We start from the raw sequence: 27,058 nt of genomic DNA, 5'->3' as shown, positions 1-27,058 counted from the left end.
ATTTAACAAAGATTGGATACCGAAGTATTTTTTACAAAGGTTGGCAACAAAGCAGTATGCTTACTGTGTGGTCAAAGTGTTGCGGTATTAAAAGAGTACAACATTAGTCGTCATTATGTAACGAAACGTGGAAACTATGGCAATAATTTATCAGCAGTGGAACGGCAAACTAGAGCAAGAGAACTGGACAAAAAACTTGCTAGGGAGCAGACTGTTTTTTAAACGTGATTTATAATTTTCTTTCTTGCATTAGCGGATAAATTGGTGATTAGGATATTGAATACTATTCATGTAATAATCCGGCCCGCCGAGGCCTTCCTTTTCTCACATCTGGCCCGCCGACTAAAGAAGTTGCCCACCCCTGGGTAAGAGTATAAAAAAGTGTTTATTTTTTTTCTAATCTACTCGCATCTTCAATATGGAATTGTTGCATAGGGCTCTGCAGCTGAGACTTATCTCAATGGAATCATTGCCCTGCCCAGCAGATGTCTGCGAGAAAGCACAAGTCTGATTTACAGGCATATGAACATCTTCAAAGTACAAGATGTCTATAATTTTGAAATTGTCAAAATTCTGTTTCCATTTAATTATTGTATGTTTGCTGATGCATTTGAAACGACATGCTCTAATATGGCTCGTAACTCAATAAAAGTCAATGTTCCTGGTATGTGGAACAGTATCTCTGATGACATCAGAGAATCCTCGAAAAATAAAAACATGATATGGGACTTCAGTGCACTTTAAGCAATAAAATTTTTCATTATGTTAGCAATCGAATAGTTTAAATGTTTATTCTTGCAATCTTAAATGATGTATTTTTATTCCATAATATGCAATGTTGTCTTGATATTTTATGAAATATCATACTATAAACAATCAAATAAGAAGAGCATAAACTTTTTTTCCGCGAAATTGCAAGCATATTGGTAATATTAAGCTTTCTTATACAACAGTCTATTTTATTCAGACAAAACATTATTAAACTGCAAATATAAAAGATCATGATAATTGTCAATTCAAGGTATATATGATATTAAACTTCGAAAAAGCTAGAGAACGATTTGGTATAAATCTACTTTGCTATCTAGGTCAACTGAAGTGAAAGAATTTCAGGTTTGTCCAGATGTATGGCCATACAGTCGTGTCCCAATTTCTTATCATGTGGATCCTAAACCATCGTAAATGTTCTCACATCATGTATCTCTATTAAAAATAGTCTCACCCCCGATATGTATCCTGATTATGGACGGCAACCCGCATTTGTGAAATCTAAACTAAATTACTTGTTTGTAAAAAGCATCCGGCGAATGGGATGCTGCAGGACAATACATCTGATGAATGGGATTCTTGTGGACAAAATACCAGATGAATGAGATGCTGGTGGAGAAAACATCTGATGAATAGGATTTTCGTTGACAAAATACTTGTTAAATGGGATGCTAGTGGACAAGCCAACTTAAGAATAGAATTCTTGTGGACAAAAGAATGGATTATGAATGAAAATAAAATATGGATCAATGTGCCCTTCTATTAAAGTCAAACATAAAAACTTTCCAATCTGTGATAGTGTGGCCTACTGTACGGGATCGGTGGTAACCATGTCTTTCTATACTTGGGCCTAGAAATATTCGTACTGAGCTTCTTCATCATTTGCTGTTTTAAACTTATAATCAAAACCAGAACGTTCACCATTGTTTGGTTGTGGTTATTAGGTATTGCTAGTTAACATATGGATCAAATTGAAACAAAAGCAACAGTGTTTTCAAACAACAAACTGTATATTCAGGCGCCGAGTGCAACATCTAAACTCGTCAAACTTATCTCTTGGATATGTATCGCAGAAGTAATAAATGATGGACGATTATTTGATATGCTAAGCGTGTAGATACGAAAAATCACACTGAAAATAAAACAAAATTTATCCTGTATCGGTGTCAGTCTGAAATTGGGTAACGATTTGCAGACTGCTGTTGTTAAATAATTCTTTTTACCCCAATCAAAGAGTTAGACACACCATGTTGACATCGCATAGAACCATGTAGGCAATGTCGAATCGGAAAGATTTTTGACCTCCCAAACATCAGTAGCCCCTTACATGTCGTTTGATATCAGGGACTGATCGTACAGCGCTTTGTTTGTAGCGTAATAAATAAATACAGGTAGCTTCAAAAAAATTAGATCCAACGTACTGTATTTACAATAAAAAAGTTTTACTCCTAATGTGGAATATTTCAGTAAATCGCAACTAGATCGTTCAGACGATTTTTCTCAATTTTCGTTGAACATCAACATTGTTTGCTTCCGACTTTTGAACTAATATAGATGGGCTCATAGACGCGTTCCATCTCGATTTTTCATCAAACATCAACATTATTTGCTTCCTATATTTTAAACTAACGCCCAAGGGCATTCGTTTCTGCATTCTAAAATTAAGTGAAATCAACGAACTTAACGTATTTTTAAAGGGATACGATTAGCATTATTTTCTGTAGTTTAGAATGAATTGAATGTAATGTTAATATAATATAAATGGGGTTAATAAAAATATGGGCTATTATTTAGACGAATCTAAATTTATTTTTTAGGGATAATAATTATATATATCCTACAACATCCAAGTTTAGAATATAGGATTATGATGAATGTTAATAGATTTGACGACGACTCATTTCATATTCCTATATCTGCACCAATGTAATTTGGAGGATAGCCTAATTATATCTGCGTTTGGAATAACTTTTGGAAAAGTTCTCACATCCTAATTATTAGTTTGTACAGAGAGTTGGGTTCTGTGTGCATTCTGTGTGTAAACCTTCTACATTTTAATAAGTTGTCATGTATTTTATAATGTAAGAGTTTTTGCATGTTGTAATTTCTGATAAGTTGTTTCCGAGTTAACGCAGTAACATTTATTTGTAATATTAATTTAGTATTATTTTAATTAGTTTCTGTCGTTAGCAGATTTCATGAAGTTTTCAAGTGAAAACTTGAAGTTGTATTAATTATATTTTCTCTCTTAGAATTGGCCAGCACAATTGTCTTTAGTAATGCAATTACTTTTTTAATATACAAAAGTTATTCTTTAGAAGTGTTAGAAGTTTGATTGCTATCATATTGTTTAGGCTTATATTTAGCGTGGCCTTATCGAACATGTATAAAATGTCATTTATTCTGGATGTTTCGTAAGAAAATACTCATAGGCATAGTTGGAAGGGTAAAGGATTTTCAATTGTGTCTTGTTGGGATACAGAAAAAAATAACAAATTGTTGAATAATTCATTGAGTGAATCATGCAATAGAATAGAGAATGTTTAATATCTTGAGTGTCAAATTGTTTCAGTGACTAAACTGTGAAACTTTTTATCCACATATGTATTGTTCATAAGGACACTGAGTTTGCTACATTATTGCTCATCTCTGTTAAATTTCATTAAGAATTTCCAGTACATAAAAGTCACTAGCTCCCGTAGTATGTGCACCAAGATGGCGCACAACCTGATAACCCTAACATGGTACACATACTATGCTCAGGTTGTGCACCATCTTGGTGCACATACTATGGGAGCTAGTGACTTTTTGGTGCACATACTACGGGAGAACCAAAACTTCAGATGATTACTAGTGATCAATCCGAAGCAAGCACAGAAAAAGTTAAATGTCCACAGTCAAAGACTGGTGGCACAAGTTCTTCCACTAAAGCTAAGGAGCTGGAGGCACCTGAAAAATTAGAAAAAGTTCAAATTGAAAAAAAGGTGGGAAAGTCACTTTATTAACAACAGACAGCAACGATAATAGCAACCAATAGCACAAAATCTTTGAGGAATTTAATGCTTGAATTACAAACTTTAGATGGAATACTATTCAAACCACCAACAGCCTTGAATTTGCAAAATACTGTTCCAAAGTTTCTTGGTAATGACACATAACCTTCTGTTCAGGTCTCGACAAGAGGTGGAATAACTGACATTCTTTGCTCTGCAATTGACACTTCTGTATATATATATATAAATTATGTGCTACCAATGCAACATTTTATTCTTCTATTCCAGAGTATCGTACTATTTGTATATGGATGTTCCTAGTAGAATGAAGTGATGTAAATTTTACAGTATTTAATCGAAACTTAATTAAATGACATGACTATTGTATACCATGGTGTCATACCTCGCATGGTCATAAATAAAATGTACCTCAATATTATAAAATATAAAATATTATGTTTTCACAAAATAAATAAACAATTATTCTTTTAAAATGCATCACTCTTTTCAGATAAAAGAAAATATATTAAATATGAATCCGGATGAGGTATGTGAATTTATAAGAATAATTGAAGAAAATATTTTCATAGCTTGTTATATACAGTTGGAAAGTTAGGAATGTATAGCTAGCTATAGTAACTCTTGGAATATTCCATTGGAGTTGAAGTAAGGTTGCAAACTAGCTTTTAAAAGGTTTGATTTTTACAGTTTTTATTGCCTTATGGTTAATCCGTCTCATCGACTTTCCTATCCCCGGGATAAATATGTAAATCCTATCCTATCATTCTGTTTGGTAGCTCAAACATTCATCTAAGTTGATGAACACTATAATGTGTGAAATGCAAATTTTACCTCAATTTGGCATTCAAAATATCATTGGTGATATCATGATAAACTTTCTTCATAATGAATTCAGATAGTTAGTTGTTCACTTCTCCAATTAAATAGTAGATAATAATTTATCACAACATTGCTTTTCTTTTTTAAGAGTCAAATGCCGTATCTTGACATCATTGAACACCCAAAACCGAGAGGGTTCAGATTTCGTTATTCTTGTGAGGGACCATCTCAAGGTGGCATACCCGGGGCTAGCAGTGATAGAAACAAGAAAACATATCCTGCAGTCCGGGTATTTAATTTTATTCCATAGCAACAGAAAAATAACTCAATTCTATAAATTGAAAATAATCCAATGTTAGAAATTGTGTGGAGATCAATTGGTATGTACTCAGTTTTCAAATAAAATATGTGGTAAAAAGATATCATGATCAATGTTGAGTTTTACTTCGAGTTTCATGATTAAGTTTGGATCATATTATTTTGATTAGGTGGCCTCAAAAAAGGAGATTCAATGTCATTTATATACAATAAGATGAATTGGTTGTGAGTATATTCTGGAATCTGGAATATTGTGTATTATTGGTTATTTGCAATTTTTTATTTAGGTTGAATGATCATCATTTTTCAACATTGATACACAATATTTGGGTTTCCGCAAAATGTTGTTAGAGCTTTTGATATCTTGTAAATTTCTTGTTTTTTTTATTCTAATCAAATTTTAAATTTTTGTATCGAAATTTTAACATCAGATAAGAAATCACTCAGGATATGCAAGAATCGTTGTTCAGCTTGTCACAAATGAAGAGAAACCACGACTTCACCCACATTCACTTGTGGGAAAACAATGCCAGAATGGCATCTGTACTGTTCAGTGTGGTCCCAAGGACCTGACTGCCACGTAAGTTTTCTGTTTTACTTCTCCTGCTCTTATTTTTCTTCCCAGACAGAAGAGGTTTATCTACTTTTATTTCCCATCATCTTCCATATTTGAAGGGGATTCTCTAGAGGTAATGAAATAATATATCTTCCACTGTAATGCATCCAACGTCACATGCAAAATAATTTAGGTCACAGATTAGATCCTGCTTCAAGCACATCACGTTAAAATTCAGAACTTAATTTACAGCTGTATATATAATAGGCCCTTCTATATACCAAAACAGTATACATAACATATTTAAATTAGATTTCTTCTTGGCCCTAATTATAACGAGTGAAGCACCTCCTAACTGTTCGCATTATTTCATTATATCGTTACAATGAAGCGTGAGGTATTTATAATCACCTTCCCTAGATATTCATTTATAGTTTTAGGAATAAAACTTCAGTATCATTCAAAAGAGATTTAAAGTGGTTTGTCTCCTATCGATTCAAAAAAGGTTCTGTATATGAATGGGAAAAAAAGTTATCAAATTTGTGTTTGTTTGCAATAAATTAGATATGATAAATGCTATATTTGTGACATTTCTCTTTAAGTGCCTCTTAATGGCATATCTTGACCACACCTTATTTTTAGCTATAACGGTAATACGATGGAGTTTTGATTCCAATTGGAACACTGAGTAATTTGAAATGTTTCTTCAATAGATCTTCTTTTTTTTTCAACTTTTTAAATTTGATTTTAAATTAAATTTGCTCAACAATAAATTCATACAATTTCTGTGGAAATGTTGACTTTATTAAAATATTTTTCTATTTATATTGAGTTAAAAAATTTATGATTTTATGGTATTCATGTCTCAACTGTGAAGATTACAAATAAAAAAGTTTTTTTTCAAATTGAAACATTGTTTTCTATTATTCAGATTTCCCAATCTTGGGATACAACATGTCACAAGGAAAAATGTGGCAAAAATTCTCGAAGAAAGATACTTGGCTTCAGAAATGCAGCTTTCGTCTTTCAATGAAGGATTGTCTGCGCACATCCTAAATGCTATTAAGGGTATGGTAACTGTCATCGTATTTTCCAATGCAAACATACTATTTTTTCATTATCCCATTTATTCTGTGTTTGATGCCAGTATTGTCTGATTGTCTTGTGAGGAATTTATGACTTTGTATTTTCTACAGACAGTGTGGGGTTTTTCGTTTTGCCCTGAAAATTTACATTTAAATTTTATTAATTTATATATTTGCTAAAAAATTTTATCTTATTATAAATGATAACTGGAATGCTCGATATTCTAGAATTCTACGATTTGAATTGGAATTGGCAATATTTATTCATCTGTTGAAAAATAAAACTTTAAATACTTCAAAAGTTGAAAATTATGGCGCTCCGGTAGTAGTTGTACCAAGATGACACAACACAACAACTTTTAACTTGATACACATACTATGTTCAGGTTGTGCGCCATCTTGATACAAATATCTCAGGAGCACCGAGATTATTTAGTTTAATACACTTTTAAGTTGAAGAAACTAGAAACTAGACTGTCTGACATAGTATAGTTGGGTGCATTGCATAAATGTATTGGAGTTTTTGAAGTCACTTTTGGTATTATTGTATATATTAAGAAATAATAGTGATAATAGGCCATACATTGCTGCTAAAGCATTTCCCATATCATAATTATATTTAATCTTATTTCTTATTTAGATGAAGACAAAAAACGCATAAAATCTAGAGCAGCTACAGAGGCGGAGTCCATTGATCTCTCAGTTGTGAGACTAATGTTCATTGCTTACCTGCCTGATATCAATAGAGCTTTTACTTTGATGTTGACACCGGTCATTTCTGATGCCATTTTTGACTGCAGTGAGATTTTCTGTGACTGATTTATATTTGGTTGTTTTACAACAAGGGTTGTACGAATAAATTTTTTATGAACATAATTTGAAATTCAGTTAATCAGAATTGATATTTTTCTATATTTTGATTCTTCTAAATTTATACATTGAAATAATGACCAGTTATAAGGATATGCTATTCCGAATACATTCCAAATAATTTCATTTTGAGTGTGTTCTAAACCGTGTCATGTTTAACGAAAAACATAGTAGTTTATTTATACTCAATGAATTTTAGAATGCAGGAAAAACAAGATTAATCGTTTTAAAAATGAAATTCGGGCATATAGTGAAACTTCAATTGTTCAAATGATAGTTTTTAAAATATATTATTTTGAAGTATTCATAATATCAATTTATTTATCAATTTATTACCAATAATTTTATTGACAAGCTTATTCAGACTGAATCATTTGCTTACTCAAGCTCAAACTTATGGACTTTTTGTTCAGAGTCACCAAATGCAGCGACATTGAAAATTTGTCGTATGGATAAAACATGTGGTTCGGCAAGCGGAATGGATGTGATTTACTTGTTATGTGATAAGGTCCAGAAAGGTCAGTTTTTCAAATACAACTTAAATTAATTACCAAAATTTGAAAAAGAAGGAACGAAATGTCTTATATTTAGACTTTCACACAAATGTAGTTTTGAATAATGATGTAGTCAGCACGTGTTAAAAATGTAATCTACTTATAAAAGATGTAATAATATATACAATGAATTTGAATGGTTTTCTCCAATAAGCTATGTTTAAACTACAGATGATATTCAAGTTCGCTTCTTTGAGGAAAATGAATATGGAAATGATGATAACTGGGATGCTTATGGTGATTTCTCGCCTACTGATGTACACAGGCACTTTGCGATTGTATTTCAAACACCAAGATATAAGGATGTGGGCATACACAAGCCTGTTCAGGTTCAGGTAAGTTGTGTCTTTTACCCTTTAAAATTACAGAATTTTCTTAATAATGTGGAAGTTGATACTTTATTTTATACATATAACTGTTTAAAAATTTGCCGGTTCTAAAAAATTGTATTTTTCAAATTGGAATCGGTTATAGTCAATATCAAGTTGATTACTATTTTTGTAAAAAAATCTTAACTAATAGTTTCATGAACTCTTGACATTTCAGTAGTTGCCTGTTATTTCTAAATGATAAATCTCCTTTACATTGAGTAAGTGTATTATACCTTGCTCTGAACAAATTCTCTCAACAACAATTATGAAAATAAATTATTGGTTCAGGTTGAACTTAGACGTAGATCAGATGGCAAAGTATCAGAACCACGCACATTTACCTACATGCCTGTTAAAGATGGTTTGTTTTCTTTAATATTTCAGGATTGCAATACCATTTAAAATCTTGGAACAAATTTCAAATTTTTAATAACTTTCTTTATCTAGACATCAAACTAGATCCTGAACAGATAATGAAAAAACGTAAACTCAGCACACATTCTGAAGACCATATTGTAGGCAGTCAAACATATGGTGAAGCATCAGAACCATGTACATTCACCTACATGCCTGTTGTTCAAGATGGTTTGTTTTCTTCAATATTTCAGGATTGCAATAACATTTGAAATTTTGGAACAAATTTCAAATTTTCAATAACCATCCTTTATTCTAGACATCAAACTAGATCCTGAACAGATAAAGAAAAAACGTAAACTCAGCACATATTCTGAGGACCAACGTTTTAGGGAAGGTATTTATCCTTATTCCTGAAATAATAAAATTAGTAAAAGTAGTACCGATTCATAAAAAAGGCACAAAATCTGACTCTAATAATTACCGACCTATTTCTCTCTTTTCTCAGTGTGCCAAAATTTATGAATATTTTTTGTATAATCGCCTTGCAGTCTACTTTGACAAAACAAATAGGCTGAATGAATCCCAATTTGGTTTCCGAAATGACTACTCGACCGAACTCGCAGTGACAAAATTGAAAGGAAAAATATTTGAAAACTTGTCAAAAGGCAGAGTTACCTGTGCTGTATTTTTAGACTTGGCTGAAGCTTTTGACAGTGTGAACCATGAAATTTTGCTTTGTAAAATGTCTCATTATGGAATCTGAGGTTTACCCCTCAAAATATTACACTCATATCTAAGTGAGAGACAACAGTACATTGAATTCATCGATGGCATCTCTTCGCTCGAATACATAACATGTGGTATTCCACAGGGAAGTACTCTGGGACCGCTTCTATTTCCAATATATATCAATGATTTACCAGCAGCAACTAGGTTAGACTCGACTCTTTTTGCAGAAGATACCGCGCTCATTGATTCTGCTGCATGCTGTGGAAAACTGAAGATTTCGATCAATAAAAAAATGGAGATGGTCAACTTATGGCTAAAAAGTAATAAATTATCTTCAAACCTTGCAAACACAAAATTCGTGGTTTTTGGTTCCAGGCAAATTACTTGGCAGTTCCATTTGACAATAAAAAGATAGAAAGAACAAAATGTATTAAGTATTTGGGTATAATCCCAGATGAGAACTTGTCACGGAAATATCATATTGATCACATATGTAAAAAAGTTTTACAATCACTCGGAATATTGTATAAATTACGTAGAATCCTCGGTATCGATGCATTAAAAATTGTATACTATATTTATATACTCAATCTGAAATATGGCATTATAAGTTGGAGAGGAACTAATAAAACTACGCTAAAACCACTAGTAATTCTGTATAACAAGGCAATTCGCTGCATGCTATCTGCAGAATCACAGCATGTTCCTAACTCACTCTTATACAAGCAGTGTGGAGTATTACAACTGAACGATATTTATCTTTCTGAAATTGCAAAATTTATGTATCGCTCCGAAAATCATATGCTACCCCCTATATTTCAAAATTTTTTTACAAAAATTTCAACCATCCATAGCCGTGCCACAAGAAGTGTTACAAAAAGGACTTATTTCATGCCTCGATGTTCATTTTCATTAACAAAAAAACGCTCAAAACAAAAGGCATTTGAATTCGGGGAAAATTTCCGTCTAATATTTTAATAAACTCGCTTGCAACATTCAGTAAGCGATTAAAAATTCATCTACTTAATGGCTATGGATAAATGAAAAAAAGACTGGGTTTATTCCCTTACGTATTCAAATTATATTATTATTGTATTGTTGCTATGTTCATGCTCTATAATTTTTGCCCAAACCTCAAATAACTTCAATAATAATTTCCCTCGTTTAATAACAAATTCTGCAACTAGTAGTTCCCCCCATTAGGATCCCCTGCGACTTCCGTTCCACAGTAAAATTGTGTACTTTATTATTTTTTTGTAATTTGTGCCTGTGTTATTTATTTTTTGTTGGTTGAAAAAAAACTTGATTGATTTGATCGAGAATATATTAAAGCAATGATAAAACTGATAAAACATTCTGTTGTAGGCAGTCAAACAAATGATTACGCTGAACATGCAGCTATGAGCACTTCTCGCCAGTCTGGTGAATTCATATTTCAGAGCAGTGGAAACAACACTGGTGGTGGTGGAAAGCAAACTAAACGTTTTGGACCTCCTCCTAGACAAGCCAATCCACAAAAAGGACCACTTGACCCTTCATGGTTGTTAAAACAAATGCACACCATGAAACAGGAGCCTGTAAGTGTTAACAAAACCACAAAAACTCATGCTATATCTACTACTTTTTGGATATATATACTATATTATTATTATTATTAATATTCGTATTACAACGTGAGTACAATATTACATATTTCAAATTTGGTACATATTCATATACAACGATAAAAAAATCACAAAAAAAACTAAACCAAAAAGGATATGTTTTTGTTTATCGATACATTTGACAATTTCTCAGTAAATAAATTTTATATGACATCAAAAAGAATTATGCTGAAATCAATTTAGCGTTGTAAAAACGACATGAACCTCAAATTTTCTTGCAGGCTAGCCCGCCATTGACGAGTGGTGGAATGGTGATGAATAACGAAATCTCCACCCAGGAATCATTATATGACTCACAGGCTATGGTGCCTTCCACACAAGGCCATGATGTAAGTTTGAATAGATTAGTTTTGTGTGTTATTTACCAAACAAAAATGGCTTGAATTTAGATGAGCGAAATTACAAATTACATAATTTCATCTTATCTAAAATTGAGCTAAATGCAAGACTGAATAATTAAACCATTTGAGTATTGCAACGCCATTGTCCATTTCCACTGATTTTGTCTTCCTAACGAGAATTCAGGTTTTCAATACTCAATTCGACTATTCAAAGTTTTTTTTTTCATTTAATTTCCGTCAGATTTTGATGATATCCAATTTATTACTTATATTATATACTTTTTGTTATTTGGTATTGTTTTACCCAAATAACCAATCAAAATTATTTTTCCACGTCTACTGCATTTTCGGTAATTTTTATATCGGTTTCGCATGTAAAACCATACGTTTAAAAACTATTAATAACATCATCTGGTAAAATGAATTTGTAGAACAAATCCCATTAACTGTAGTTTTTGTCAATATTACTGTTACATATTAAAATTTGATATTGGTGGTTCATTGTTTGGAAGAGCTTTGTAAGTTTTGTGTTAATACAGTGGACAATATGGTTCGATATTGAATTATTATATTCCATTGTAGTTTTGATAATATCGAATTTCAATATAACAATTAATCTTTTATGTCTTGTCAGCTTAACTTGTTGGGTACATATTTGTTTTTTAGATTAGATTGTGTGTGAACATGAAATTTTAAATTCACTAATATATAAAATATACCTACTTTATTTTTTTAAATTTATAGAATATGGAACCTCATAGTGAGCTGACTTTTATTTATTTTTTCTAATTAGGATGTAAATGAAGTTGTCGCACCACAAATTTCAGAGTCAAATTTCATCCCTGGAACACGTGTCCCTTTACCACGGACATTAACCTATAGTACCCAAGCACAGCCCCAGTTTCCACAACAACAGGTACATTATTTTATAATAAAAATGTCATTCACACGGTATGGATGCCGTATTTGTGACTTTGTGTTTTTCAATCAGAAGCTTACTAATATGGAATATTGTTGTATTACTTTAATTAGATGGTAGAAGCTTCATAATATAAAATCTACGATGACTTGATAGTTATTACCGGTATGCCATCATGATCATTTCAAGTTATCTAGTTTAGTTCTCAGCTATTCTGCCTGCGTGTAATCCAGTGGCTCGGCTCGGTCAACGGGTAATTTTAACTCCTGCAGCCTTGCGTTGTGATCTGTGCATGTAGAAACACATATATAGAGCAATTTTAGCAAAATTGTTTGTTCTCCTTTTATTATTCCAATGTGAAAATAATGCATAATATAAATAGGCTCTTTCTAATTTGGTAATATAACCATAGTTTGAAACAATATTCATTAATAGACTCCAATAAAAAGTTACAAAAGTTCAAAATTCAAAAATGTATTTTCTTTACGTTTAAGTGTTGGAAATGTTTAATTAATGAAGCTTTGAGGAACATACCTATTAATTTGATGAAATTTGGTATTCTGTTATCTAAATTTTATATTTCGCCGAATACGATTGTTTGCCACATATTGGAGTATTACCAAAATGTCTATCCGAGTTCCAATCAAATTTCTTCATGAGGTGGGGGCCATATTATCACATGGTATTAGAGAGTTTGGTTGTATTAAGATTAAACATGGAATGGAATCAAAAATGACAACAACGCAGGGAGAGATCTGACTCAATATATTTCATGAAAAAAGCACGTGATCCATAATGTATCTGCGAGTAAAGACCGTTATTTACTCATCTGTGAACCGAGATCTTGGAAAACAAGAGTTATCTATGAAGAAAAACAAAAAGTTTTTCATAACTGAGGAGTTGTTGGTTTGAGATATCAGTGTAGAGAAGCCGAGATAACTGCATATATACTGGAAATTTTGAGTCGGTAATTGGTGTCAGAACCAAGTTAATTTTATGACTGACCATCATAGGCAAATGATTAAATTTTTAAATGAAGATTTTCTGAATTCGAACCAATTTTGTTACACAAGAAGCAATGCTCTAAACGACTTTTCGAGTTTTTATGTTTGTTGTTCATTCTCAGCTTTGTTCGTTTACCAATAAACAGCAGCAGCTAGATATTATTACTGGGATTTGCAATTCAGCAAAATTATTTACAACTTAACAAGTACACTTTGCCCGTGAATTTTATTTCTCGTATTCATGTGTGCTGTTTATGAATTTGTTCCTTTCAGTTGAATTGTCGAGATGTGTTTTCCATTTGTGTGAGTGTAGGTGAATGGGGCACAAACGCTGGTTACATCATCCGCTATGAACCTTTCTCTGGGTTTTGGCCCTTCTACCAATTTTTCCGTCATCATTGTTTGCGTTCTTTATTTTTTTTTATTTCATTCATGGTCTGTGTTGTACACGAAAGATCGGACTGAAACTGTTTTGTATTCATTTCCTCAAAATTTGAGTTAAAAAGCTTTTGGTGTGTCTTCTTTACTAAAAAAATACTTTATCTTGTTCTCGGATAATAGGAATAGGATATTTACCAAATCACTATTGCTACCAATGTCTGTTAAGCAAAAAGCTTCCATTTAAAAAGAAAAAACATTTTGTTGTGACAAAGAAACAGTCGTTTAATTTGATCAACTTATTCAACTAATCTGATGCAACCGATATATATTTAGGGGCGAGTGCAACATACTAATGATAAACCGCCGAATTGTATTTATATTCATCCGTTACTTATTCTTGTTACCATACAATTTTTTTTATTGTCAGCTGAGGAACATGGTGAATTTAACGAATTTGTTTTCAGATTTTGGTGTTTAAACATAAAATTTTAAATTTACTATTATAATATATACTTTATGTACGAAATTCGAAATACACAAAGATCAAACTATTTGTAATTCTGGTTTATATTAATATATTTAGGACGTGATTTTTGCAGAACAAGTCACTGTCCTTAATAGTTGTATGTTTTGAATAAAATATTCTTATTCACGCGATACCTTCAAATCTCTGCGCCGAACAGAATTGTTTTATTTCGAATAATCTTGACTGAGTTTGTGAGTCTCGTTTGGAGTTAAAGCATGAATAGTTCTATGGAAAAATCAAATGTTGTCAAGGTAATGAAACATATGTATTTCTATTGTGCTCCCATTTATTCAGAATGTAATATTATAATCGACAGGCAATGTAAGACAGGAAATAATTTGGTTCTATAAATAATAATAGATGCTTGCAGAGATCATATGCATTCAAACTTTGTTTAAACACCCAACTTTTCGCAAAGTTTTTAATGCAAGTGTTCCGTCTTTGTGTGGAATAATTGAGTTGGTGAATTACTCCGTTTAGTTTTCTGTGAGATAGAATTTTTGAGATTTAATGATAGAAAAAAGTCTCGAGCTCAACATGCCGATTTAAATATATTCATAACAAAACAAAGCTGGAATGTCAAAACCTGGTAAGTTATACGCTTCATATATCCAAAATAAAATACATTTTGCGTTTTCAAACGATTGCATAAATGCATGTATACGTAGTTTTAATAAATGTGATTATTTTCGTGACAATGAATTATGATTGTTGCACATATCGGCGATGCATTTCTCCAGCTTTTGCATCTCAGATTCTAGCTAAGCATCTATAAATTTGAGTTTACACTAAAGCATAAGGAAAGTAGGCACTTGTAATATGCAACATTTTGAGTCCAATTAACATTAACTCTTTATGGCATGACGCGTGGCGAAACATATTAGCAAATTTTGCTTTATTTCAGAATTTGAAGACGAAGCCTCTAAAAAAAGATTGCTGATAAAAGAACTTAGAGGTTTATATCTTGCTGTTTTTCTTTGTTTTTATTCCCGTCAACAAGTGCTTTAAATCAATGAAACAGAAACACAACCGTGTAGTTCTATTTTATACGAGAATTCACTACTGCAAGAATTCATTGCGTTGTGGTGCTACAGCTCCACTGTAGAATCCTCTCAAGTTCATGAAGCAATTTTTTGGCTGTTGTAATTTCCTCGTTATGTGACTGGAATAAAAATCAGTAATACCACGATGTTTAGTTTTCGCTCCAAACAAGGCCCTATACAAGCAGATATTGATATCTAATGATAAATGATATGCATGTAACTACTATTATTTTGGTGAGATGGGAAACTTTCCGCTTCGGCATTAACTTATAACTAAATTTACTCCACATTGCTGAGCGAGGAGGGGGCATGGAACTTGAACCTGAAATGTGACATTTGCTAAGCCAACACAGCTGAGTCGCGCCCAATACTAGGAGGATGAAATATGGGTAATTCTCATATTTAAGTTGGTTGCATTACCTATATAAGCAACCTCGTCCATCTTTTTATTAATCAATGGTCGACATTGCTAACCGTAATTTTTTACTTCTTACAGAAAGGGCAAGTTCTCAGCTTCAAAATGAACAATTCGAATTAGCTTTGGAAACTTCACAGGACCTGCAAAAAATTCAGAAAGATCCATGGTATTGCTGGTTGACTTTACAAGAAATTGCCGAATTACGTATAAAATGTCATCAGAAACATCAGATCAGCGTCATTGAGAGCATCGCGAATTACTGCACAGAATTTATAATTACCCAAGACCAAATAAAACAATGAGCAGAAAAACATTACAGATATTCTAAGTGGATTCGATCATTCGTAATGTACAAATGCTTGTCGATGATGTGTGAAAAAGACGCGGCCGACATACTGAGAATGTGCATAATCAACACTCATGCAATTGTTGAAAAGCTTTCTATAGACACCGATTCAGAGCGACATAATTTACGAACATTTATCATCATCGACACTATAATACCCGTTTTGGAAGACATGTTGTGTCAATTGCGTGCTGTAGAAAACAATAACGTGCTACAATGATCAATTACAACGCCATGCCGAGGGACTAAAATTAATGTATGAATAATATGGCGACGATTTTCATAGTCATACCGTGACATCACAGCTTTTGAAAAACAAATTTTTTTCAAGACGGCTGATTATTCAATTTCACATAGTGGTAAGTAATGCTATTGAAAATGAAAAAGTTGGTAAATGGTAAGTACTTGTAAACATGTGTGAATTGAAATGAGCAAAAGCATTTGAATTATCAGTTGATCTAATTAAAAATACATTTCATTAATATTTAACCGATGCGATTAACCAACGATTTACTTGTTCACAAATCTGTGTCTCGGAAGAGAAGACTCTGGATTCAACAAAAGAATTCAGGGTCTAGCAAAATTTATTTTGGTACACTATGACTATGTCACCTGGTTATGTTGCAGATCTCCTTAATTTTCAATTTGTGACGTCACGGGAAATCTTTTGAAATGATTATCAGACTCAATCGAAACAATAAATAGATAAATAAGTGGTGACAGATCACAAGTAAACTCCTGTCACTGTTTTCGATGTTAATTTGCAAAAAAAAACGAAAGATAAGATATCGTTTTATATATATATGCCAGACGGGGTAGAGATCATACCAAGACATAATCATGCCGTGAGGCGTAAACTTTTGTGGTTCCGCTTTGGTATGCTTTTTATCTCATGACGACAATCTCACAGAATTCAGGTCCCAACCCTAACCCTGGCATTGTTGAGTTAAGGTTAGATTAATGCTGAAATCACAGAACTGCTGAGATCGCATACCAAAGTCACATCCCAAAATCTTTTTCAGAACACCGCATTAGCAATAATCCGGATGAGTCGATACCAACGAATACGGCAACTGGAGCTGCAATACCAGATCTCCTCCAAGAAAAACCAGGTACTTATGGTCTCGAACAATTCTCCGTACCGTCATTTTGTGAAGAAAATGACGAGACGTAACATTGTCAGCGATTCAAACATACCTATGTACATTCTTTTTCAGTAGAAACAGTTAATTAATTGACATTTGTTTTTTTATGCATGTCCACATAGGTCAGTGATTATCCAAACATGTACCATGTTGAATATACATATCAACTAGAATTGACAATACATTATTAATAGACATTACTCATAAGCAATTTGAACTGTGAGTTGCAAAGCAGAGTTAAGTTTGTTGCTGAAATGATGAGTAGCCTACTTTAAATGCATTTAAAACCAAGATGAGCATTTCTCTGGGCTTTAAAGAGAAAAAGTGTGCTACACGTTTCCTCTCTGCAGATGGTGCTGACATAAAATAAATACCTTTGCATCTGAGGCTTTTTCCAAGCTGCAGAAATGTACTAACTGGTTATAGAAAGAATTGAAAACGAATTCGCGGTTTTGCAACCTGGGTCAGTTTAGCCATGCGTGTCATTTATTTCTGATCCTATCAAATCACACACCATAGTACAACACACGTGCATTCTTTTTCTTGGGCTTGTACAGGGTGTTTCCTGAAAATATAGGTACATTGTGATATCCTATAGGACTGTTACAGGTAGTGAAAATGTTTCATTGAGAAAAGAATCCAGAATTCAAAAATACAGGTGCTATATAATAATATCAATTTATTCACTGTTAATTCAAACAATTTATTTCTGTTCTTATAATTGTTGATATTTTCGTGAAAGTTTTTCAACATGATCAGTGTCTTCACATATCTGACTGCGATTAAGTATTAATAATAACATATAGTTGAAGCACATTGGCTTTTTATAAGTGCACAACCATCGGGTAATCAGTACCCTGAGAGTAACGCTCGGTTTCGGAAAGGTTTGTGATTATTATTAATTTATCTGATATTACTAATCGACAAATAAACACCATATTTAGGAAACGATGAAACTCCGCCAATCGTCAAGTCTTCTTCTCCATCGAATTCACCAAAGAAAGTGGCTGAAAACGGCGGGGCTATTATTAACGTCATAAATAACTACGGAAAACGAGTGTAAATCAGGATCTAATATGGCATCCAGAAGTTAAAAACAATTCGCACTCACAGATAGTAGCAAAGTCATTTTCACCAAAATATCTAAACATTTTTATTAGTTTGAAACCCAAACTGATTTTTTTTTTTATACAAATGGACATGAGTTGTTTGGAGTGTTGGATAAGAGTATCATAGGCCAATAAATTTATAAGAGAGGGTGGTAGAAAATTTGCTTAAATTTCTGATGTTTCCATATATTTTGCATATCGCAAAAAACTTTTGCCTTTGCGATTGCCTAAAATACATAATGCATTATGATAACATTATAAAGTGGAAACTTGCTGTATACTATAAAACCAACTGACGTTTTTATATTTTTAGCACCAACACATTCGTCAACGGAAATATTAGGAATTTGACTCAAGGTATTCGATTGGTGTCGCTACGGCTATTATAATTAAAATTACTTCACCTGGAATGTAAAACATTATATAATATACAAGTTTAAAATTAATATGTTATCTTTCTAAAAATGGTGCCTTTTTTAAACTTTTAGTCACGCAGAAATTACGAAATATATATATATATATTACAATAATTAAAAATGTGTTCTGTGAAAAAATCTAGCAATAAAACTTAGTTGCGATTTTATAATTACTCTGATAGTCAGGAAAGCCGATAAAATGGCATAATAATCAAATGGCGAACGAACTTTTCATCTGGGTTCATTGCGAGATATGGGAATAGTTAACCATTCATTTGTTTCAAAGGCACGATCTTGATTATTTTGTCAAGATGAAAATATGTTACATTAGTCATGAGTTTTCTCATGATTTTCCACCGAAGATAATTCAATTTTTATTTTCAGTTGAAAACCAATCTGTGATTGAACAACCAACGAGCTCCCACCCACAAGATTTTAATATTCAAGGTTAGCAACAGAAATAATTTTAGATAAAATTTACTATTTAGTTCAATATGTAGACAATAACAATACTGATCCTAAGAATTGCATAATCTAAATATAAAGTTGAGATTCGCAAGATATTTGAATAAACATATCAGCATCGTCTTTTATGGATAATAAGGTACACTTTAAGTCCCTTTCTTCTCAAGAATTGATTGTTGGTCTAATGAATCAAGTAGGGCTTATTTTTATTGCTTGCACCAGCAGTATCGGTGTTACTTTAAACGCTGTTCGTCTTATAGTTCCCGGTGCGCCTTATGTATGAATAAAAACCCAATCTAAGCAATTTATTAACAGTGTGCCCTATAATACAGTGATCCGTAAAACACGGTGATATAATGACTGTAATCGAGTTTTGTTGGGTGGCTAAGAATAATGGAAATTCCCTGATTACATATATATACTGACATTAACATGCACATGTAACATCTATTGGGACTTTTGTTTTCATGTTGTGTATTTATTTATGTACCTTGGACTCGATCTTTATTCTTTTCCCTCCCAGTCAGTATGCCATTGGTTTATCGTTTAATAATTCGCGATGAAAGTGAAACAACACGTATTCGACCTTCAATTTGTAATATATTGCAACTTAACATATAATATTACTGCAGGCGTACTGGCCAATAACAATGTCTACTTTGATGAAAATCAACCTCTAAGAAAAGGATACAAAGTATTCAGAGGAGTACTTGACGGGGTTCATTCTGAAGAAGTAGCCGTCAAAATTGTGGAAAATATAAAAAAGCCTGCAACCGAAGCGGAGATTAGAGAAGCTAAGCTTATGGTAGATCTTAAATCGCATCCAAACGTTATTCTTCACAAAACTTCCCACTATTTTCGGTATCGAGGTTTACATTCGATGTATATCGCGATGGAGATTTGCAAGACAAACACTCTGTATGAAGAGGTTAGCTCCGTTGATGCGAAAGATGCCCTGAAACAAATCACTGAAGGACTGAAGCACATTGATGACAATGGCCTGATTCACAGAGACATTAAGCCTCAGAATATTTTAATGACACTAGATGGGAAAACATACAAGGTGGTAGATTTTGGAATCAGCAGATTATTGGGCAAGAACAAAAAAGAAATGACACAATCAACTGACCGAAGAGGTACGCCCGGGTGGGGATCTCCAGAATTTTACATTCACGAAGAAAAGATTTCAAAATTAACTGATATTTTTTCTCTCGGTTTAGTGTTTTATTATGTTTTATCAAAAGGCGATCACGCTTTTGGAAAAGAAGAACTTGACTGGTGTAGCAATATTAAGAAATACGAATGTTTGAATATTGACAATATTGAATACGAGGATCCAGATATAGCAAGAGACTTGGTGAGCAAAATGTTGAGCAAGTGGCAAACAGACCGTCCCGATACTCGCCAAATTCTTTCACATCCTTTTTTTCTGGGACGCGGACCGAAAACTGATATTTCTTCGCGATGTGAGCGACTACATCAACCCGGCAATTGTGGAAAAAAACACGAAAATTGAAAGGTCGGGAATTATAAAAAAGATTAATGCAAGAGGTGAAGCAATCTTTAGTGACAACTGGCTGAAAAAATTAGTGCTTTCAGACGAAGATAAAAAATTACTGGGTCAGCAATTCTGTGAGCGGATCATATGCGAAAAAGTTTTCAGTCATATGAAAGAACCAAAAAAGCAAAAGTCACAATTCCAAACAAAGCTTTGCGTTTACTTGCTCAGATTCATTAGAAACCGTCACGATCATTTTCACGAAGATGAAAAAGATGTTAAACGTGTATTTCGCAACAGTAAAAGCGATGGGTTGTGGAGATTTTTTTCTGTTCGATTTCCGTTGTTTTTTATGCACATATTTCATACCATGCAACAGTATTTCCAAAAGGAAAGGGACAATACTCCATCTGAGTTCAAGAAGTACTATGGATGGTAAATATCTGAATTACTCCTCATTCTAGAAATTAAATTGGCACTAGCGCTAATTTTCAGTACAGTACAACTTTTTCATACACTGTGGAGATGTATCCGATATTTGTGCTGGCTCAGAAATACCTGCCACAGAATCGTGAATGCGAATGAACAAGTCAAGTAAAAGACAACAGAAATCTGAGACAAACATAGTATATATCACAGTATTTTCAGTGTATATCCATAAAATAGGACGATTTTATACCACATTTTCTTTTACATATAAATACGTTACTGTAGTCCAATATTTTGTTGCAAAGTGTAAGTGTATATGTAGTTTTTTAAATAAAATAGTAATATTTTAAAATCATATAGCTTGCTGGTTTTCAATTGCATATTTATACGCATGTTGAATTATATCGAATATTCTAATAGGGATATAATCGTTTATCGAATCAGTATTCCGTTCACATGTTTTAGGTGTGCTATCGCAGTAATTATGAAAGCTACTGTTTTCGATAGAGTTAGAAGATGGAAATATATCTGATCTAGAAGTAACAGAAACGATTTTATGATACTAAATTTACTCTTGAATAGGAAGCAGTGTAACTGTTTGTTTAGGACGCATAAGGGAGCTTGGGTGCGAAGCGGGATATCTCGCTTACTACACGCTGGACATAAAGCGCCGTGTTTATCTCGACTTTGTTTTGCACTGTTTTTGATCGAACTCTTGCTTTTGTTGTGTTAACCTGGGAAATGTTTCTTCAGTAAAGTGCGATACATCAAAGAAAGATTATTGTAATTACGAAATGAGGTTATATTTGGGATTACATCTTTCACATTTGATAAATAGTTACAAAATTGCAAATGTTTGTTATCTGCCGTAGCTGATTAATCTGGTTAAATGAATGCCTTGAAATGATCAGGTAAAAATATATGTGTACACGGTGTGACAATAGAGCGATGCTCAAATGCATGTACAAGACTAAATGCCTTAACCACAATTACCCCAAAAATCATATCCTGAACCAAACTAAGAACAGATACTGTGTGTTACCAGTACCGGTACCCGGACTGTCCTAGCTTACCCAGGCCCGGTGCTGACGATGATGATTCATGTGTCTAGTCTCAGCGTGAATCGAAATACCAAATGATTCGAGTCGCTACGGTGGTATGAAATCTTTTACAGTATCGCTGGCTCGCTGGTCTACCGTACCTCATCAAAACATTTTCGACTTTTATAGCGGAACCGCCAAAATCTAAAATACCAACTGCCATTGCTAAATGGTTTGCTGGAATAAAATGTATGTAAATATTTGACGTCAAAACCCACAAATGAATAATATTGAAAACTTTTGAAAAAAATGTTAAAAAAATCATTTGCCCACACACTTTGATTTATGATCAGACATGTATAAAGTATGTATGTGCAACAACAATTTATGGCAACTATGCAATATGAAGAATAAGCCCGTCCACTTGAGGCGTAATAAATTTGGGAATATTTCCGATTGCATTAATTACACCTCATTAAGTTATTTCATTTATTGACGCTAAATCAATGCTGTTTGCTTCCTGACCGGTCACTACAAAAACAGAATAGTAAAATATATCCTTACAATAATGGGTCATTATAATATTTATGTTGGCTTTCATGTATTTCGGCTTTTCAAACGGTGTATAGCAGATCGAATAATAAAATATATGAATGCTTTAATGGGAACGTATACAACGTTAAAGGGCGTTGTGGCGACTATTATTGAACAATACAGATATAACCTTGAGACACAGTTTCGCGCAATGAAAAGTATATAACGCTTCAAAAATGTGCAATACTTTGGAATAAATGACAAGATTTCACCATTCTATTGGTTATTGATTATAACATTGATCTGAGAGGATTTTGTAGCTTTTGTAGCTTTTGCAGTGTAACTGTTTGTTTAGGACGCATAAGGGAGCTTGGGTGCGAAGCGGGATATCTCGCTTACTACACGCTGGACATAAAGCGCCGTGTTTATCTCGACTTTGTTTTGCACTGTTTTTGATCGAACTCTTGCTTTTGTTGTGTTAACCTGGGAAATGTTTCTTCAGTAAAGTGCGATACATCAAAGAAAGATTATTGTAATTACGAAATGAGGTTATATTTGGGATTACATCTTTCACATTTGATAAATAGTTACAAAATTGCAAATGTTTGTTATCTGCCGTAGCTGATTAATCTGGTTAAATGAATGCCTTGAAATGATCAGGTAAAAATATATGTGTACACGGTGTGACAATAGAGCGATGCTCAAATGCATGTACAAGACTAAATGCCTTAACCACAATTACCCCAAAAATCATATCCTGAACCAAACTAAGAACAGATACTGTGTGTTACCAGTACCGGTACCCGGACTGTCCTAGCTTACCCAGGCCCGGTGCTGACGATGATGATTCATGTGTCTAGTCTCAGCGTGAATCGAAATACCAAATGATTCGAGTCGCTACGGTGGTATGAAATCTTTTACAGTATCGCTGGCTCGCTGGTCTACCGTACCTCATCAAAACATTTTCGACTTTTATAGCGGAACCGCCAAAATCTAAAATACCAACTGCCATTGCTAAATGGTTTGCTGGAATAAAATGTATGTAAATATTTGACGTCAAAACCCACAAATGAATAATATTGAAAACTTTTGAAAAAAATGTTAAAAAAATCATTTGCCCACACACTTTGATTTATGATCAGACATGTATAAAGTATGTATGTGCAACAACAATTTATGGCAACTATGCAATATGAAGAATAAGCCCGTCCACTTGAGGCGTAATAAATTTGGGAATATTTCCGATTGCATTAATTACACCTCATTAAGTTATTTCATTTATTGACGCTAAATCAATGCTGTTTGCTTCCTGACCGGTCACTACAAAAACAGAATAGTAAAATATATCCTTACAATAATGGGTCATTATAATATTTATGTTGGCTTTCATGTATTTCGGCTTTTCAAACGGTGTATAGCAGATCGAATAATAAAATATATGAATGCTTTAATGGGAACGTATACAACGTTAAAGGGCGTTGTGGCGACTATTATTGAACAATACAGATATAACCTTGAGACACAGTTTCGCGCAATGAAAAGTATATAACGCTTCAAAAATGTGCAATACTTTGGAATAAATGACAAGATTTCACCATTCTATTGGTTATTGATTATAACATTGATCTGAGAGGATTTTGTAGCTTTTATCTTTTGTTATTGATAAACTTACTCTTCGGGTTGATCCTTTTTTATTCTGTGTTATAATCGGATCCCGAGTCCACATCCGAAGCTAGGCCAATCCCTAATTTGATTCCGATATCTTCGTCTTTATATTGTATTGTAAAACTTGGCACCCAAAACATTGTATGGTTTTATTTCGCAAACCTTAGTCTACTCTCAACCAACAAGAGAATATTACCAATAAATGAATCCTCACCTGGTACTGATAAGCTTAGTTTCGAATCTATTTTATATAATTCATGTTTGAGAAATGATGGAAGTCTATTCTAGTTGAATATTTTGATAAATTCAAATGAAATTCCCATCATTCGTCGAGTGTTAGACTGTTAGGGGAAAAAAGCCTGAATGGTACGTAACCAACTACCCCTCACTTTATAACTGGAAACAGGCTCATGATTACATAGTTAAGAATATGGTATGCGGCAAACTATTTAGTGCTTCATTTATTTGGCAAGAATACAATACGTCTCTTTTTAAGATATTCAGACATAGTGAATTAAACCTTCTGCTCTGTTATTGTTGTACAACGAATATTGAAATGATAGATAGCACGTAAAATAGCCGAGCACTAGCGGACTATTGCATCTGTTAACGAGAGTTCATAAATCTAGCCGTGAGATATCCATGGACTTTTCCATTCAAATTTATCGAAATGTTTAAGTAATAGACTTCCATCGTTTTTTTGAAATTGGATTGCATAAGTCGCCTTCGAAACTATGCTTATCAGATTGGCCATTTTGATGATTGATGCGTATGCGTATTCAAATTCAGATAATTTATTTTTATCATGCAGAAATCAATCCAAACACAACACAAAAGTGTATAACGGATTTTAAAAAAGATTGAAATATATATATACGTAAGTAATAACGTCAGAGAGATTTATCGCAATCGATAAGGGGCCGCGAAGGAAACAGTCTTCGAGACAGCGACACCTGTTGGCTGATTAATTCAGAGGGTAAAGACTAAAATATACTAATTTAATAATTCAAAAGTATCACAAACTGAAAATCGAACCGACAGATTTGTCGATACTGTAATAATGGCAGTCTTAAATCGTGAAACTAAAAGTGGAAATGGTATTGATAGTAGAGTTCATCAAAAGGTTGAACGCAAGAGTGTTACATTTGAGCGTAAATTGAGGGCTGAACTCTCTCAGAATATGCGGATGCAGATAAGTGCCTAAACCGTTTGAAGTACGATGTGTAAATGCGGCAAGATAATGTTTGTCATCATACGATTGATATATTTACACCATCTTGGTTGCGGTATCTCAATCATTCACCGCAACCATAATGGCTTCTGAACAGGCTACGCACACGAATACCATCGCATGCAGTCAGCTGCTGCTAACGGTTGTTGTGTCTGGTGAGACCAAAACTAATGAAACCACATTTTCATCAGGGAACTAAGTTAGTGATAACGGTATCTCCAAATTTAAACGTGGGCCAGGACTGTTACACGTCTTTGAAATTGTTCCACCTGATATTACAACTGGCCAACATTATAAATCATGCGATTGCATTGTACAAAGTTTTTAAGGTCATTGCAGTTCTAGGCGAAAACATTACTCTCTAGTTAGCATTAACAAATGAACAATATTGCGTCATAGTTTACAATATGACGTCTTAACAAGGTCACTAGTGTTAAAAGGCAATGTTCGGTGGCGAAAATGTTTTAACGTCTTGTCAACGAACAAACGCGGCATTCATTAAAAACATACTTTGCGTTTTACAAAATCCAGACCATACAAGACAAACACACTCCAGAAATTTTAATGCTTTCAAACATTTTATTACGTAGACCAGATATTAACAAGGATATCTACATCAATCACAACAAATTATTTACATAATTTACTATCGGTCTGCCGATGTGTATGTAAGAAGACATCAGACCTGCCATTCCGTTCTTCGTTCAAAGCCGGTCGTTAATATTCTAAATTATTCTCTAGCATTCCGTCAGAGAGTTTAAATTTAGGCCAAGCGACGACATGCAGTCGTAGACAACGCTGTATAATACGATAGTTTCGCCGATAGTTGACTCGCTTATTAGCGCATGGGTTGCACTACCATGTTTCGTATGGAAGGAAATTTTATATTAATTAACGATTTAATCCGAAACACAGAAAAGATAATCTCACCAAGAAGAGATCCTGATAATTGCCTTCCGACAAGCCAGGGCATATCGTCTAAAAGTGTGTATATTACGAGTTACGACTGCTTCTTCCTAAGATATAGTAAGCCAATAGGTTGTTAATTTACGTAATGAAATAGAGGATTAGTTGATGTTCAGGCAGCGAACGAACTGAGATATTACTATCTGGTCATCCATTATGTTTTACAACAATTAAATTTCGAACTGCATTTCTGTAAATTTCAAATGATTCACAGGTTTAATTTTCTCATAATAGTTCGATTTGTAATTACGGTTGTACTTACTGTTCGTATTACTTTGTGATCAATTTATGGGGCAATATATTTTTCAAATATCATTTTGTTGCTTTCAAACAAAAAGCATTTGCACCACCTACCATTTGTATATATAAATATAAGATAGTCGAAAATCAAGTAATGTGTGCTCAAGAATTGTAAACATTGTGAACTTTATGGTATGAACGAACCGGTCATAAATAACAGTATATTAAATTTCATTT

General features: G+C 33.2%; 2 protein-coding genes across 6 annotated transcripts; both read left to right on the top strand.

Moving 5' to 3' along the window:
- The first annotated feature begins 2,185 nt into the window (after window positions 1-2,185).
- LOC120328905 (nuclear factor NF-kappa-B p105 subunit-like) lies at window positions 2,186-14,281 on the top strand. Of its 5 annotated transcripts, XM_039395478.2 has the most exons (17): window positions 3,711-3,752; window positions 3,850-3,912; window positions 4,273-4,308; window positions 4,750-4,890; window positions 5,351-5,499; window positions 6,407-6,543; window positions 7,201-7,359; window positions 7,844-7,948; window positions 8,156-8,319; window positions 8,644-8,716; window positions 8,803-8,940; window positions 9,029-9,106; window positions 9,669-9,761; window positions 10,807-11,018; window positions 11,327-11,434; window positions 12,240-12,362; window positions 13,074-14,281. In XM_039395478.2, the coding sequence occupies exons 3-17, from the start codon at window positions 4,294-4,296 to the stop codon at window positions 13,122-13,124; spliced, it is 1,746 nt and encodes a 581-aa protein (XP_039251412.2). In that variant the 5' UTR covers window positions 3,711-3,752; window positions 3,850-3,912; window positions 4,273-4,293; the 3' UTR covers window positions 13,125-14,281. The 5 variants fall into 5 exon arrangements, with proteins under 5 accessions (XP_039251406.2, XP_039251408.2, XP_039251409.2 ...); XM_039395472.2 differs by lacking the exon at window positions 3,850-3,912 and having other exon boundaries at window positions 2,186-3,752; XM_039395474.2 differs by lacking the exons at window positions 3,850-3,912; window positions 9,029-9,106 and having other exon boundaries at window positions 2,187-3,752.
- Window positions 14,282-15,704: 1,423 nt separating this feature from the next.
- On the top strand, window positions 15,705-21,398 carry LOC144425199 (putative myosin light chain kinase DDB_G0282429). Its single transcript, XM_078114681.1, has 7 exons — window positions 15,705-15,708; window positions 15,816-15,941; window positions 17,106-17,195; window positions 18,173-18,287; window positions 18,651-18,694; window positions 19,138-19,200; window positions 19,851-21,398. Exons 1-7 carry the CDS (start codon window positions 15,705-15,707, stop codon window positions 20,732-20,734), a joined length of 1,326 nt encoding a protein of 441 aa, XP_077970807.1. The 3' UTR covers window positions 20,735-21,398.
- The last annotated feature ends 5,660 nt before the right edge of the window (window positions 21,399-27,058 follow it).

This window comes from Styela clava, chromosome 7, assembly GCF_964204865.1.
Source record: "Styela clava chromosome 7, kaStyClav1.hap1.2, whole genome shotgun sequence".
In the NCBI taxonomy this organism is placed as follows: Eukaryota; Metazoa; Chordata; class Ascidiacea; order Stolidobranchia; family Styelidae; genus Styela; species Styela clava.
This window is presented reverse-complemented; position numbering and strand designations above follow the sequence as displayed.